Here is a 17,884-nt window from a genome sequence, read left to right on the forward strand (position 1 = left end):
TTAGTTTCTTGTGTGCATTAAAAAAACAACAACATGGCAATAAATTATTGTTGAGCCTAAATTCACTTACGTATTGACTAGGCAAATCCCAAACCGAACAAATCAGAGGAGGATGAAATTCCAGGGTTGATCTTGCTGAACAGCTTTGACTAAGGGCTTTGGTTATAACTTCTGGCTTAGCGCTTCCCTGTAATTATCATGTGCTTCCGTGAAATGCTTTTGAACTTGATATCTGGGGAGCGGTCCAGGTGATAGAGACTGGCAGAGTCACGTACGTGGTCCTCTGAGAAAACATTCCTATAAGCAGCAAAGGAGATTTGTGTTTTATCCAGTAGATACATTTTTGATGTCTAAGCAAACAGGAAGCTGAACAAAATGAACATGAGATATGGGACCCTTCCACTGATGTGGAGAACGAATAACAGAGACTGCAAACCTTCTCGTCTTTTTGATACCATGAACATATGTGTATATGTCTTATAGGACACTCGTGTGGCAGAATATATTTAAAGATAAAACAAAAACTAATCAAAAAAGCAAATGACCCCCAGTGACTTTCTCTAAATGTATATATTATGAAAGGCTGGGGCAGTCAACCATCATCATGGAGATATTAGGAGGTTCTTTGTGAGCTTTGTAAGAAATACATCTAGCCAGTTTCCACCACAGATTTCTTTTGGCCAAGAAAAATATGAAAAGGTAAGATCACCTGCCTTATTCATCAGACTTGACTTTTTACTATTTCTAAAATTCAAATACAATTCTCAAAAGACAATGTATTATCATTGAGGATGCTCAAGAGAATGTACAGAGACTCCAAAAATAGTTTCAAAAGTGGGTTCCAAAAATGTTCTGACCAGTTGGCAGCATCATTAGACTATTTTAAAGAGACAGTAGTGTTTTGAACATACATGTTTTGAGATGCTTTATTTATTTTTTTGAAAAGGCTATTACTCTATGGCTTAGTTGATTTTCTGGGTCACGCTTCCCTCCGGGTGCCTGGCAGTTACTTGGGTGTGTGTACCTCTTGCCTGAGTGTGCGGTGGCGGAGGTGAAGAGTTAGTAGAGAAAAAAAAATCCTAAGTCAGCCGATTGGAGCCCAAGCAAATAATCTGGAGCCAAGTCACCATCTGAACAAAAGCTGTTGAAGACAAGTGATACAGGGTACAAGTATCAATGGGATGAAGCAAATGAACAGAAGAAAGGTGAGAGTGGAAGAATTCCTGAACAGAAGTCCAAGAAATGTAGGCAGCTTTTTATGCAAATCTAAAAGCTGCTGGCGCAGAACAAGCATTACTCAATTTGCATGTAGTCTTACGGAGCAAATGCATGACCACTGCAGAGTTCTTCAAAGGAGGTTCTATGGCCAGTTGAGTATCAGCCAAGTAACTCAGCCCCAGATGCTGTTGGGGTCTATGTTAAGTATATAATATATTTGATGAATCCTGCACTCTCCACTATGGCTGACTTGTGATAAAACTTACCACTTGCTGTTGAGCAGGGAGGCAGCATTACTGCCAGAAATGATAGGTCAATCAGAAATGATAGGTAAATAGAAACGTGTGTATCATCTCTGGTCTAAGGCTAGGTACGGTGATACAGATAGGATATCAAAGAATCTCAGTGTGTGCTGTGCTCTCTTGATAGCTAGGAGATTTCTAGTGAACTCTGCTTCAAGATAGAACTTTTAGGAGGAAGAGAATGCTTTAGGGACTGGTCAAGATGAGAACCTAAAAGTTACTTGACGTTTCATCCCAGCTTCGAAGCAATACATGGAAATCTTTCCTGGGTGAGGCTAGGGAGAGTTTTTCATAAAGGAGACCACAATTAGTTCATTGATTTATGATCCGAGTTTACTATATAAATTGAAGCTTTGGCCTCAGAAAGTATTATGTGCCATGCTCTTGCCATCTTATTCTTTCAATATGAGCAGCAGAGATAAAGTCCTATTCTGAAGATCGTATTTGTTTTTTATGTTTAAACCCTTTTAGGGATGTCCAGGCTGGAGCCAACCTTTCTTTCAATCGTCAGTTCTACGATGAACATTGGTCCAAGCATCGAGTAGTCACTTGTATGGACTGGTCTCTCCAGGTAAGAATTATTGCTGGGATGGAGCAAACTGGGCTGTGTTCTCATGGCATTTGTATTTTTTTTTAAAAAAATGAGAGTTTTTTCTCCACTACTTTACATGTGTTTACTAGCCTACAATTTTCTTCTATGCCTGTTGGCTCTCTTTCTCATTTTACTGAGCTTTCAGTTTAAATTTTGCATTCTGTTATTCTGCATTGAGTACTTGCCATGTGCTAGGCACCAGACAAGGAGCCAGGCCATCCTGTCTATAAAACTGCTGTCATTAAGGTCACCAGTGATTTCCCACACATCAAATCCTGTGGCTGTTTTTAATTAAGCCTTCCTCCACCTTGACTTCTTTGTCATCCAACCTAGTTGACATCCTATTCTAAAAACAATACCCTTCCATCGAGTTCTACAGCTTTACTCTCTGCTACTTCTCAGACTTCTCCAAAACTTCATTTTTCTTTTCTACTCCTATGGTCCATGGGGTTGTGCCATCAACCTCTACTCTTCCTCCCAGGATGCTTTCTGTGGAATATCTTTACCAATTCTATGGATTAAGGCAGCCTGTTTCTATCACCCACCCATCCCCCTCTTGAATTCCATTTTATGCACCAGACAGATCCACCCAAGTGTCTAATAGAATCTGCAATCACCAGTTTACTATTTTCGCATATCCAATTTTTTTCCTACTGCATTCTCTCTAAGACATCACAATATACCCAAGGGCCTAAAGCAGAACTTTCATCATTAACATTATCAACTTTCTCCCCCTCATCTCCTAGATCCAGTCTCTCACCAAGAGTGTCCATTTCCCCACTCATATTTATCACCTTATACCTGTAGTATTGCTAACCTTCTTGATAGTTTCTCTATATCCATGTTTGTGCTGTTCCCCCTGGACGCCCAGCCAAATAATCTTTCTAAATGCAGAGATCACATTTCTCTGATCACTCCGCTACCTGGATTAAAACTCCCTGTTGCCTCTAAGAATAGAAGTCTATACTACTTAGTGTGGTATTCACAGTGAAAGTGGCAAATTTACTAAAAGTCACTTTGCTAAAGAGCCAACTCAACTACCTGACAAATTACCCAGCACCGAGCAGCTAAATAATATGCACAAAGCCTCAGAGCCCAGTTTTCGGGTGGCCAGAGTTTGAACCCAGGTGGTCTGACCTCTGAGCCCATGTTCATAACCTCCATTCTATGTTCCTTCCTGCAATGACAATGACATAATAGCAATGAGGAAAATCAGAATGATAAATTCTGGACATTTATGTGCAGCATAGCTTCTGCTTTCTGACAGTGTATGTTCTTATAGGGAACAGTGATCATGGCTAGCTCTCAATTTGTGTTTCTTATGCTCAGGGCTGTGCCAACTGCTCTGAAGGCATTATCACATTTTGGCCTAGTGCCTCAGACAAGACAACAGCCTTTAGGATCTCCATTGGGCAGCTGAGAAAATTAAGCCTCGGAGAAGCTAAGCAACTTGCTAAAACTCAGCTAGGATGTGGTAGTGTGGGGATTTAAACTCAAGTCTTTTGGCACTTCAGGGCATATTCTCCTTGCCGTTGCCCTTCACAGCAGACTCATGAATCTGAAACCAAGAGAGGTTATAAGTGCCAAATGATAGGGTGCAGATGGCTTGTGCTTTCAGAGGTCAGTGGAGGTCGGGATCTGTCTCTGGAAGTCAGGGATTTAGGCAATTGGAGGGGAGAAGGGTGTATTCTAGGCAGAGTGTCAAACAGATGATGTGAAGAGCCCCATTTTATCCTACTGGGGTATAGGAAAACTGAAGAGGAGTGTAATCCCTCACAATAGGACTCTCATCAGCCACCAAGTGGGCTGGTGTTCTCTCCTCTTGAACCTCCTTTCCTTCATTTTAATTAAGTTTTTCATTTTAATTCCAGTATAGTTAACATACAATGTTATATTACTTTCAGGTGTACACTATAGTGATTCAGCCATTCTGTACATGACTCAGTGCTCATCATGATGAGTGTACTCTTAATCCCCGTCACCAATTTCCCCGCATCCCCCTTCTGGGAATCATCAGTGCATTCTATCTAGTTAAGAGTCTGTTTCTTCGGTTTGTCTCTCTCTTTTTTTCTTTTGCTCGTTTGAAGAGGAGCATAATCCTTCACAACCGGACTGTCATCAGCCACCAAGTGGGCCAGTGTTCTCTCCTCTCGAACCTCCTTTTACATTCAAACAACAGAGCATGCAGTGCATGATCATGCAGAGAGTAATGTAAGCAGGGCTGGCCCAGCCACTTCCCGCCAGTGTGTGGGTGGTCTGTGAGCATTCTCGGGTGTACGCACAGAAATTAGATCCAAGCCTGAGGAAACACTTAGCTCGGTTTGTTCACTTGTTCAGAGTCTGGAAATTACACAGGAACCTTATCTGACACATTTTTCAAAGACAACTTCTACTGTGTTCCCAAGGCAGTTGATAAAGCTCCCGGAGGAGCTGGGAGGGCCAGCATCTGTGGGGCCGGTCCCAGCCTAGCCACAGTCTCTGATGGCCATATTGACCACGGATGGATTTATTTCCACAAAGGGTTCTGTGTGATGGAGGTTGTTTTTGTTTGTTTGTTTGTTTTGTTTTGTTTTGTTTTGTTTTGTTTTTTTCAAGAACTGAAACTGTAAAGGGCAAAAACTCTACCATGGAGAAACCACATTTACTTTTCACCATTTTTGTGTAACCTGCTCATCTACTCTATAGGGAAAGATTTGCAATTCTGAAAAAGCAGATTTTATATAGAGCATGAGAAAGAGGAATTGGAGGGGCAGCTGGGTGGCTTAGTTAGTAGGGCATGTGACTCTTGATATCCGGGTCATTGAGTTCAAGCCCCACACTGGTCATGGAGACTACCTTAAAAAGAAAGAAAAAGAACAAAAGAAAAAGGAATTAGAACCCTCAGCTCCTACATCATAACCTTTTTATGAGGTTCAAAGGACCAGGTTTATATGCTTATGGGATGAAGACTTCTGAATGAATCTAGATTCAATTCAATAATATTGAAATATTGAATATTGAAAATAATATTGAATTTTCAATAATATTGAAAGAAAAGAAAGAGAGAGGCACAGTTTTGGAGTATAGAAGTGGCATGTATGCCTAAGGTGTTTTACCTGAGGGGAACAGAGGGGAGAAAAAGAAATAAACTGTAAGATTTCTGCATATCTTCACTTTGCTCTTCTGGGCTTCTAGAAGAACACTTAAACTTTGCAATGTGTGCCAAATATCCACCAAACATTATTCCCTGGAAGAAACTGGGCCACTTGGGATTATGTCAGCTCTGCCATTTAGTGACTGTAGTTGAACAGTGTGAGTCAATAATACTATCCACATAACACATGACAGCTCTTCCAGACTTTATAAAACCACACTCATGACCATACACCTACCATATACAGTCCCCTCACATGGAAATTGCATCCTCTAACCTTGCAATCACCCAGCTTACAAAGCTGAGTAATCTTTGATAGTTCATTTAGTTTCCACATCCAATCAAATTTACAGTAACAAGAAGACTCCTGTAGACACCAATGCAAACCCACTAATATGTGGATTTGACCCTGACTTTATGCCATGCCCTCTACTTCTTCCTTATATTAGAGGATGGCTTCCTAATTGATCTTTCTACCTCCAATCTCTATACTGTTGAGTCATTATAAGTACTTTGACCAGATTAATATTTGTAAAGATTACTTATCAACTCTCAATATCACACCTGGCTTCTCTTTGCTTCGCCTTCCTCATTCATAAAATGATAATAATAATAATACCTAGCTCACATGCTTATTGTATTATGAGTTAATGTATTTATGGCAGTAGGACTTAAAAAATGTCTAGTATGTAAAAAGGTCTCAATAAATGTGACATCATAGTGAAAGCAGTAGTAGCAGTAGTATTAGTAGTTGCTGAATATAACTTCTGCCATCCCCAGAGTGAAGTCTAAAATCATCAGCCTGTACTTAGTAACCTCTGTGACGATGCTGAGGCATTTCCAGCCCTTTCTTCTTGTTTACAACTTCATATAATCTCCCTCTCAGCCAAATGCTACAAGCTGAAGTCTCCTGAACATGCTGTATACTGCATTTAGTTAAGAAAACTTTACCTCTGGCTAGCATAAGCAAAAAAGGAGATTTATTGGAGAGGCTCTAGCATGCTTAGGGAATCCATGGAAAAGATGAAGAACAGGGACTCAGGAAGAGTACAAGTCTGGGCCACTTGAGGGATCCCACCAATAGGATGCTGTCATAACTTGACTCACTTGCCAGCCCACAAGTTCTGTGTCTCAGTTCAAAATGTGCAATAGGCTGTTCGGAAGATATGATTTGCTCTGGGTCACGTATCAACCCTGCAGTGAACTAACTGTCCCTGAGAAGTTAGATACCTGTGTATTGAGGTAATCTCCAAAGGTGGGAGAATCACTATGAACTGGACAGATAGCCCAGATGAATCTCCAGCAGTCATATTGGTACCTTTGTCCAATTCCCCTCCTCTTCTCTCCTGATAACCTACCCACTGACAAGGCCCAATGCACGTCGCATTTCTTCTTAGAAGTCCTTTCCGGTTTCTTTCCCTGCCACACCATCCCAACTAAACTGGTTCTCTTCTCCTCTGTACTTTTAAGGAAGCTTGTTAACACTTCCACCTTAGCATGTATCATGTCCTGCCTTTATGTTTGCGTTATAGTTATGCATACATGTGTCTTACCTCCCTCTCCTTCAGGACGAGTTCCTATAGAGCAAAGCAGGTTACTCTTGACACTCTTGTCCCACATTTCACCTGGCACAGCACCTTAAATATGCATAGGAGGCACTGGACACACACCACAGTGGACTGGAAGGGACATGACCTTTGAAGCCAAACAGACTTCAAGTAAGGCTCTCACTTCTTCATTTATTAGCAGCATAACTCAGAACAAGTTACTTATCCTGAGACCCTTGGCTTCTTCATCTGTAGAAAGTGGGAAAACCACTTCAACTTTAGAGGGATTGCAAGGACCAAATGAGTTAATGTATCACCAAGCTCAGTGTCTGGCACACAGTAGGCACTAAAAACATGTTGGTTTCTTCATCTTTGATAAATGTCAAATTTTACTTCTCTGTAAGAACAAACAGCTTGAGAGAATATCTGGTTATTTTCAGGTAAAATTCTCCTAGGTTAAAGGTTGGATAATCCAACCTGATGAGTAATTATTAACTTCATAACTGTTCATATTCCCTTCAAAAGTCATAATTTTAATATTCAGGATTTAAATAATTGTTCAGAGATTTACTTTTCACTTGAGAATAAGAAAATATGACTAGTCATATTCAAACAAACAATGGAAAAAGACATGAGGAGACTTTGAAATCAGAAAAACTTGCATGAGATATGAGTTAAATCAGTATCTTTAGGATTTATGATGCCAGTTATAGAAATTATGCCAAAGGCATTTCCCTGGTACTTTACTAAAACTCTCCCTATTTACAAAAGGAGATTTTAAAGCCAAATAATTTCAACTATTTTTTTAATGGAAAAAAGAAAAGCTACAAGTGGGAGCCAACGATGAGACCCAGATGTGAAGCTGTGGGATATTATTCCAGACACATCTGGCTGCTCATTGGCCACTATGGTAGGGGTGTTGATGTTTATAGAGTTGCCTTTCACATGTGACATAGTTAAACTTCAGATGGACAGTCTGGAGACTTCTGTGTTTATCTGGATATTAGTTTCTTTGAATGGGCTTTGAATCAAAGGCCTTTCCTAATGGGCTTTTGGTTCTGCCACTGAGGAGCGTTTTCTAATAAAGAATGATTACTTCCCCTGGTGGCCACATACATGTGTCTTGTTGTAGGATTATACTTCCTCTGCATCAACCAGCAAGTTGTAACTCCCTGCAGCTTTCTTAAGTCGAGACTGCTGAATAAATGAATAAAACCACCCAGAAGATTCAGGTTTAATCATTTTCGATAGAAAAAAAAGTTGAGGTTTCATCATTTATAAGGGCCATCTTCTGTTAAATATGTATATAGCATAGCAAAAAAAGAAGGAAAAAATAAGCTATCTATGAGCAAAGAGTGAGATGATATACTATAATCCTGATGCTCTTGTTAATGGGGCTACCTCATGGGAATGCCAGGTAGGAATGGCATTTTCATGAAATGCATTCTAACTCATAAATACTCCCCACAAGATTCCTCCCCAGTTTGTTTAATTAAATACACAGCACAGAGGGTAAGTAGGTATTTCTATTCACTTTAGAGTCATTATTTTACTGGTTGTGGTTCTTGCACTTATGCCTCTAGTTGTTGGCATTATTTGACAATTAAGGATCAAATATAAGGTCTTTCTACTGAGCACAGAGTCACTAAAAAGGACCATTTGTATTTCAACAGATTTCGACACAAATTGATTATGTGCTAGGAGTTATAAGATACTAGATGTAGAAGTTAATTAAAATAAATCCCTACACTCGGAGAGCTTATAGACTAGTAAGACACACAGGTGGGAAAAAAAAATCATAGCATAATTTGACAAGTGCTTTAATGGAGGAACACAGATAATGCTAAAGGAACCAATGAGAGGAAAGGAGGGGTGATGGGTGGTTAGGTAGAATTGTCTGGAGGATTTGATGCCTGAGTTAATGTTAGAAACAACACAAAAGAGGCATTCCAATAAGATTGAGGATTAAACTCCTAGTCACAGAGGCTATACCTGGGAGGCTCAGAACTAGCCCATGAGGCTGGGTTTCAAGTACTAGGTGGGGGGGAGGATGGATGGTTGGTAAGAGATTGAGCAGAGGAGCTAGAGAGTGACAGATCCTAAAGGATTCTACATGACTTGGATTTAATCTTGAAAGTGAGGATGAGCCATTAAAGTATTTTGAACAGAGGAGTGATGTGGCCATCCGAATGTTTTGTAAAGTTATATTGACAAAGGATAGTGAGTGGAGTAGGTGAGAGGAGGCCCTGGCAAGCCTGCAAGGCAGAAGCCATTCAGGAAGCTCTTGCTTTTATTCAGATAACAAATTAGTTTAGGAGGCCCTCACCTTGAGGATGGAAAGTAAACATACATTTGAAAGGTATTGAGGAAGAAGTACGACACAGTACATGGGGGTGAGAAAGAGGGAGGAATAAAAATGAACGTGGAGTGTCTTATTGGGGCAGGTGGGTGAATGTTAGTGAAATACACTCCAAAAAGGATACACTAGAAGAGCAAGAGATTTTTGTAGAAGGCAACAAGCTCATTTTTTTATGCATCGCATCTGATGTGTCTATAGACAGCTCGGAGATATCTCCAGTATGCAAAAGATCTGCAGCTGAGAAAGATATCAAGCCTAGAGATATAGATTTGAACATTGTCAGCATATTAATGCGTATTAAAGCCTTTGGAGTAGATGAGATCACCCAAGGAGAATGTATGGACAGAGACCCAAAAAAGGGCAGAGAAAAGCCCACTGCCCCCACCCTGAAGATAGGTATTAGAAGGAGATCCAATACGGACTAAAAAGAACGATCAGAAAGAGAATCAGGAGAGAAAGGTGTAATGGAAGCCAATATCGGAGAAGGGAGTAGTCGAAATGTCAGATAATGTAGAGAGATCCAGTAATGTGTGCATATGGTAGATATTGGTGACTATGGCAAGCACACGTGGAACATTGGAAGCAGAAACCAGATTGCAATAGGTTGAAGTAGTAGCTGGTAATAAGTATGCCACAACTTAAAAAGAAAGTGCCATTTAGATTACATAATATAGCGTCTGTCTGTAGGAATAAGGAAGTTTCCTTTGTGTTGTCAACTTGACATAACTCATCCTTGTGATCTCTTCCATCCAGTACCCTGAGCTGATGGTTGCTTCCTACAACAACAACGAGGATGCTCCTCATGAACCAGATGGAGTGGCCTTGGTTTGGAACATGAAGTTTAAGAAAACCACACCAGAATACGTCTTCCACTGTCAGGTAGGAGTCAGCATAGTAAAAATAACTCATGTCTCCTACTAGACCAAATATAGTCTATGCTGCCTTGCATCTGTCTTATGTGGAGAGGAAGAACAAGTTTAAAAATGGAATTGTTGACAATTTTGGAAATTCCCCCACAGTAACCTAATGTTTGGGGAAAGTGGCAACTCACTCCAAACAGTTAGGAAGCCCAATTGGGGACTGTGTGTCATTTTCTTTCTATTTGAAACAGCCCCCCTGAGGATGAGTTTATAAAGACCTCGCACTTATGAAGAAATCCTGGTGTACCACTTCCTCTGCCTAGCAGCAACATATGCTTGCCCACCCACATGGACATCCTCAGAGCACTACCATTTCCAGCATCCTCCTCTCTGAGAGAGGGAGTTCAATGGAATTTTGCCAATTTTAAGTTTACGGGTGCCATCTTGCTTCCAGATAATATATTTTCGTAGCTGATGTAGGCAGACACTTATCATGAATCTTTCTTGAATTGTTGAGAAATATAGATGCCGTGTTCAGTTTATGAGGGCAAAGATTATTACAAATGGATATTTTTGGATATTTTACTCCTCATGTCTCTTGACACATTTGTCTTCTTTTCTATTCAATGTAATACAGGCTGAAATGTGCTTTATACTTGCACACATTCAGCTTTGCTCCATTGCCATGACTCTGCCTAAATAATAGGTGTCTGCACTGGCCAATACACCAACCTCTTTATTAATGTCCCTGTCCTATGATTATGCATAGGAAAATGCAAAACAAACATTCCAGCTCAAAGTTTTAGTTCCTCAAATACTACAATTCAGAGGTAGAGTGGCAGATTACTCTGTCAATACATCAGTTGAAGAGAGTAGGTAAATCTGTCGATATTTGGAAGTTTAGTGACATTTTTTATCTAAGAGCTGAATAGCATTTTGAACTCAAATATGTTTAGACTTGAGAACATTATCAGATATAATTTGGGGAACAGGAGCTGCTGGAATAAAAGTCCCAGCTTCAACCTGATTGAGTAACCTCTAACTCTGGCCAGATTTTTCTAATTTACTATCTTAAAAACAACAAGAAGTCTAGATCTGCATAGTAAATAACCTTTATTTTTTTGAACCTTTGAAATAAGAACAGTTTTTTCTTTCCTTTTTTTTTAAGATTATCAAATTTGTCAGTTTGATATGCTCTCTCTGTAAACATAGAAGCACAAAATCCTAATTTTGTTCAGTTTTAAGAGGTTTGCCGAATTACCAGGAAAATATTGAAAGGGCTATGGGATAAGCAGAAGCACATTTTTGAAAAACAGTGCCACCTAAACTGTTCTGATATTACAAAAAGCTTATTTTGATTTTTAAAAATTATGAGAGGTAACACATTTTATTATTTTGGTCTATGCACATGTTTAGCATAATTAATTTTTTAAATGATACTATCAGTAGCCTGTGACAATAACAGTTTGGTAATATGCTTAAAATTCACAACATTGCATAGTAAAGATATTAGTAGGAGCCTGATAATGCTGAGTGAAGAAGCAGACTTCCAAGGCCTTTGGGATTAACTGGAATTTTAAAATTACCTACTTCATCATACAGTGGTTAATACCAGTGTTGATTGAAAGGAGCATCCTCTTTCTTGTCTTGGTATCTTTGGGATCATTTCCTGAAGAATTCACCAACACACATTTAATTTCATTATTAGTTTCTCCCTTAAATGATCCAGTGTATGTATGTTGGGAGAAAATTAACTTCTGATAAAAAAAAAAAAAGAAAGAGAGAGAGAAAAGGAAGGAAGAAAGAAAAGTCAGAAGTATTCTCAATATCTGACCAAAGATGCTGACTAAAGTATCTCTGTATCCCTTAAATCCCTACTATTATCTTCACTTCTTCTGGTGACTAGAGGCAGGTAGGGGTTCTAAGTTTTGCTCAGCATTCTCCCTTTGAGAAAAGTGAGGATTCTAATACTTTTAAACTTTGGGGTTGATTAAATAACATGTGTAAAACATGTGAACACTGATATTCTAGGCATCAAAGAAAAGCTACAGAATTTAACCACATGCTTAAAGATATTGAGAATCATGATTGTGCTACTCAGATAGAAATGATAAGCAGTTCATATAAATGACCCTTCATATGCATAAAAGACACATTTACAAAATCTTATGAAAACCTAAATCCTGAATATATTTCAGTACTTATTTTCTGTTATCAAATTATTTATCTTAAACTGACCTAAGTATAGGGGGTAGAATGTATCACCAGCTTCAGAAAGGTGAAAGGGAAAGAGCTTTGATTCCTCTCCCAAGAAAATGGAAAAGGAAGAAATGAGCAGAGCAAAAGTCGTTATAAAGCCCTTCTGAGGATCCCTGGTATATTAGACATCTCTAGAGAAACAGAATCAATAGGATATAGATAGAGAGGTATAGAGACAGAGACAGAGGTTTAGGATTGGTACTTCAGGAAACTGGCCTTTGCTCTGAAGGCCTTAAACTGATTGGATGAGGCCCACCCGCATAATAGAGGATAATCTACTTTACTCAAAGTCTACTGGTTTAAATGTAAATTACATTTAAAAAATACGTTCATACCCACATTAGACTTGTATTTGACCAAAACTCCAGGTACCATAGCCTAGCCAAGTTGACACATAAAATTAACCATCATACCTGAATTTTACCTCATAGCAATCTAAGAAACCAATATCTTTAATAATTCCTGAAGTCTTACTAATTCCTTATTACTTTGGGCTAATAAGCAAATATACCTAGAAAGATCAACTTAGAAAGTATTAGATTTGAGTGAATGGGAGCTTTCATGAGAGATGAGAAAAAAATAGTAATTTGAGGACATGGAGAATATCTCTGTGACCTTGAATTTATGGGGGAAAAAAAGGATACAGGGATACCAGAATGGCTCAGTTAGTTACGTGTCTTCCTTCGGCTCAGCTTATGATCTTAGGGTTCTGGGATCGAGACCTGTATCGGGGTTCCTGCTCACCCAGGAGTCTGCTTCTCCCTCTCCCTCTGCCTCTCCCCATTCCTCATGCTTTCTCTCTCACTTTCTCTCAAAAAAATAAATAAAATCTTTTTTAAAAAAGATATTAACATGTATTGAGAATCTACTCTTTACATTCATTGTCATAAATCCCTGTTACTCCTCAGATGAGAGCCTGCAGCTCAGAGAAGCCATGAAACTAGGGAAGGTTAGCAAAGCCAAGTTTGAAGTCAGCTCTTTTTCACTTCAAAGTGCATGTATTTCCTCATACCACATTAATAGGACATTCAGCCAGGTAATATCTCTAGGTATATGGCATGGAGGACAGAAATGGAACAGAACCCTGTTCTCCATCTTAATTGATTACTGCAGTCACCTGCCCAGCTTTAAGAATTACTGATGCCTGCATCTCAGGAACAGAGATTCTGATTTCATTAGTCTGGGGTCCAGCCTGGTCATTTTTAAAAGCTCCCAGGTTGGGAAGCCTAGGTGGCGCAGTCGGTTGAACATCTGACTCTTGGTTTTGGCTCAGGCATGACCTCAGTGTCATGAGATTGAGTCCCCTGTTGGGCCTTGCACTCAATGCAGAGTCTGTTTAAGACTCACTCTCCCTCTCTGCTCCTCCTCTCCCCTCCCCTGCCCCTACTGCACACGTACTCTCTTGAATAAACAAATGAGTCTTATTTTTTTTTTAAAAAGTAAAAGTTATCAGGTCATTTGAATATGCAATAATTGTTGGAAACCACCAGGATGTAGAGGAGAGATGAAGAAAGGGGGTGATAAGGTTACAAAACTATTCAGCCTTTTTATTTGGAAGTGTGTGACTTTTCTTCTTGCCCCGCATGTCCCTTTTCCTCTCTGGCCCAAGCTGGGATGCTGTTTCTTGCCCTTTATTACTCTGATGGTAATCTCCTACCTGACTCAAACTGAGAAGTTTCCTAACCAACTCTCCCACCCCTTCCCACTTCCCCACCCCCACCCCCAGACACGCACTCACCTTCTCAGCTCGCTCACCGCTAGGATCTGCCTCTTTGGCGAGTGATCAGAAGATCCAGAGTTATTTTGCCAGGAAAGGGCTCAAGACCACATTGAACACAACGTAGGGAGAACGTGAATTAGAAGTACCATTTCTTTTGGGATAGTGATACACCTTCTATAGTGGATATCCATGGAGTTAGGATAAAAACCAGGTTATATAAATGGCTCCCAAAAGAAAACCTAAGTGTTGTAATACTGAGTGTGTGGGCTAGCGGGAGACTAAACCAAGGGTTATTTGGGTAGCCAGAGAAGTCATAGATGAGTTAATGGATGGCCATTGGAGATAAGGGCAGTTTGGTGACTGACTATGCACTGAACTCAAATAATTATAGGGATAACCACATTTGTCTGTATTTTATATTTTAATAGCACTTCTCCCTTCATTATTTCATTGATCTCACAACAGGGAAGTGGCAAAAATGTTATTCTCTTTGTTGTACCTGAAGCTTTCCATGGTTTCTGAGCAGTAGAACCAATCCTGGAACTGAGGCTTGTTCTACCAGCTACATCGTGCCATTGGCCAGGCCACATTCCACTGTGATGGGGCAATGTGGGACTTCAGAGCAAAGGCTGTGCTGTTCATTCAAGGTGTATTTTTGGCAGCCTGTCATTTTATGACATTGGTTAGATGGTCCTAGATTTGGCTCTCCTTACCATCTTCTAAACCTAAAGGGGAATTTGGAGAGCCCACAGAATTATAATACATGTGAAATAAAACCAAAACCTCTACTTATAGACCTATCGCTTATCTTCTGTATCCTTTCTGATCTTTGGTAAAGTTTATTTACTACAGCCGGTCCCTTCTAGACGCTGTCTCACTGAAATCAGATAGTTTGAGTGTGCTTCCATCGTTCTCCTGTGTTGTTTCAATAATTTTGAAATTAGACAGTTTGCTTAGTAGGAAGGAGCATGGATAGGGAGAAGCCATGGGTGCTTTATGATGATTATACTGGTATCATTTTAGAATATTGCATTAGTTATCCATTTCTTGCTGATCTTTGTGGATTGTTCATATTCTTTGAAACAGCATAATTACAAACAAATCCAATGGCTCAGAAAAATATTATTTCAGACACTAGAAAGCAAATGCACAAGACACAAACATCAGTTCACTGTTCTTTTGCAAAGACTGACGGGCTTTTAGCCGAATCATAAAAAGGTTGCAGTATAAAGGCTCGTTTCTCCCTGTTAAGAATAGCAAGGCCAAATACCCTTTACTTCCATAGGCAGTTTCATGTCTTTGCTAAACTGAATTTTTAGTGTGGGCTCTGGTCCTGCATTTTCTATTTTCATTTCTGTAAGAGCTGTCCATACTTGGAAAACATCGGTGGACTGTGCATAGAAATCAGCCAGTCAGCCCCACCACACAGTCTGGCAGGGCTCCTGCCATCTTCTGTAGTGGCCTCCACACACTGTCATTAGATTATGCATTCTGACCACCCTGCATTGCTTACCCTGGTGTGGTCTTTCTCTTTCAAATGGAATGAATAGAATCAGAAATATAGATCTTAGAATTATCTGCATTGAGGTAAGTGGAAAAGCTATATTTAGAGGCTTGGCTTGGTCAGAGGTTTTTATTTTTACTTTTATTTTTTCCTGATTCGGTTTCTTTGTTCTTAACATTTTCTTTTTAAAGATTTGACAATGACCTGAAACTGACAAAGACCTGAAACCCTCCTTATTTCAGAGGGAAAGCAAAATGTGGAATGATACTAATTTCATTTGTATCTGTGTTTAAAATCCTCAGTTAACTTTCTTCCTATATGTGGTTTTGCTTCTCATTAAGATTTTATAAAGGGTACAGGTAAGATTGCAACACATGGCTTTCACCATCTAGTGTTTGGTTCTGGGTGAGGTTCCCTATTGACTTGAAGAGAGTTGCCCCATGAAGAGTGATGGTCCCACAGAAGGGAATGTGGGCTGGGGTTAGGAGGGGGACGGGAACCTCTGCTTCTAGCTGACCACACTGCTGAGTCACCTGGGGGAGTTGTTGAGGCTTTGTTGTCATGTTGTGGAAAAGAGACTTCCTGCCATCTCTGTGGAACTATGAGGTTTATTGCAATGAACTTGATTTCTTCTCCCATCAATTTTTGTTCCCCCCCCGCCAACACACAGCACAGATTGTGGTCCATAATCCAAATCAACAAAACAGCTATGGACACAAAGATATAAATTAATTTAAATGCACTTTCCAAGGAGTATTATGACCAGAGAAATGTTAGAGTTTGACTTAGGAATTTTTATTTTACTTAAAGGAAGGATAACTTTTGGGCAGCCCGGGTGGCTCAACGGTTTAGCGCTGCCTTCAGCCCAGGGTGTGATCCTGGAGACCCGGGATTGAGTCCCACGTCAGGCTTCCTGCGTGAAGACTGCTTCTCCCTCTGCCTGTGTCTCTGCCTCTCTCTGTGTGTTTCTCATGAATAAATAAATAAAATCTTAAAAAAAAAAAAAAAGGAAGGATAACTTTCATATGGCCTGGCTGATAAAAAGAAAAAAGAAAAAGTATTTTCTAGGTTTTTCTCTTGAATACAGCAAGGAGTGGTTATTCAGTAGAAGTCAAAAAGAGGAGGCAATTATGAAAATAATAACAGGAAACCTCATTAAAATAGAGTCAGGAGCTTTCAGCAGGGGGAGCTCTAATGCCCTACTGCTCCCAGTCAGTTGCAGACCCAACAGGAAGAGGCCCACTTGACCTTGCACATGGATACTGCACTACTACTCCAGCTGGAGGAAGAAGCACTTTCCTCATTCCCCCACAGGTAACAGCTCAGCCAATGAAAAGCCACCATACTTGGAACTCCCAGCTTACTCCAGTGGACTTGATAACAGCCTTCCCAACTTACCCCTTATCTCCTTAGAAAACCTGCCTCTCCTTTTCCTCTCTACTTGCTTGTAGTTTTGCTGCAGCTTGTTTGTCTTGGATTGCAATTCTCTTTAATTCCTGAATAAACCCTAATTTTGCTGATAAAGTCACTGGCAGCTTTTACTTTTAAGGTGAATAGGATGAAAGAATATAAAGTTCTTTGACAACCGGAGCTACATATTCAAAATGAGTTCCTGGGATGACCCAAAGTCCAAGCAATGAATAGGTGCCTACTAATTAGAGAACAAAGTCCATGGACAAAGAACATGCTAACTAATGTAAATAAAACCCAGTTTCCATTGTGATGATGGACATACTGCAGGCTGGAGAAACCCAGAAAAGGACACCTGAACCATTGTTGTATAGACTGTGATACACTTTTCAAAGTATATAATTATGGAAAAACCGAGGAATACATATGATGTAAGTATAAATTTCAGCTCTTACGTAAAAGATACAGAATATATTATATAGATTGGATGAGGAACAGTAGCAAAGCAGCTACTTTGTGCCTTTACAAAAAAGCATAGGGAATTTACATGTACATTCTGAAATGAAACATGGACATTCAGAAATACTTCTTTTATGCCATTTGAGTATGATTGGTCCAATGATTGAGGCTTGAGCTAGACACTGATTCTTATTTAGTCAAACAGCAGGAGCTTCTTTTACTCTTTGGGCCTAGGAAGCTGGGAGCAGAGAAAATGCCTAACACTTCTCATTCTTTATATGCCCTCTTTCTGAAATCTACTAAAAAAAAAAAAATAGCACAAGCAGAATTGATCATTGGGATTCATCTAGGGAAATTAGAATTATCAGAAGGGTTATAACAGATGGATTGTGTCACAGACAATTTGTTGTCTGAAAATAGCAATGCATGGGACTGTACACCTTACAAGGAACCGAGTGACCTGTTTGATGCAGAGGACGTAATGAGAATACACCTTAGAACAAATCATTTTTTAATTGTTT

The 17,884-nt window shown here is 39.7% G+C and overlaps 1 protein-coding gene across 12 annotated transcripts in view; it reads left to right on the top strand.

Moving 5' to 3' along the window:
- DYNC1I1 (dynein cytoplasmic 1 intermediate chain 1) overlaps window positions 1-17,884 on the top strand; it is a 437,478-nt gene that overhangs the window by 324,125 nt on the left and 95,469 nt on the right. For all 12 annotated transcript variants that reach the window (XM_072764334.1, XM_072764337.1, XM_072764333.1 and 9 more), the window contains 2 exons: window positions 1,992-2,091; window positions 9,905-10,030. In XM_072764334.1, coding sequence (XP_072620435.1) covers window positions 1,992-2,091; window positions 9,905-10,030 — 226 coding nt within the window. The remainder of the gene's footprint in view (window positions 1-1,991; window positions 2,092-9,904; window positions 10,031-17,884) is intronic.

This window comes from Vulpes vulpes, chromosome 7 (assembly GCF_048418805.1).
Source record: "Vulpes vulpes isolate BD-2025 chromosome 7, VulVul3, whole genome shotgun sequence".
NCBI lineage: Eukaryota > Metazoa > Chordata > Mammalia > Carnivora > Canidae > Vulpes > Vulpes vulpes.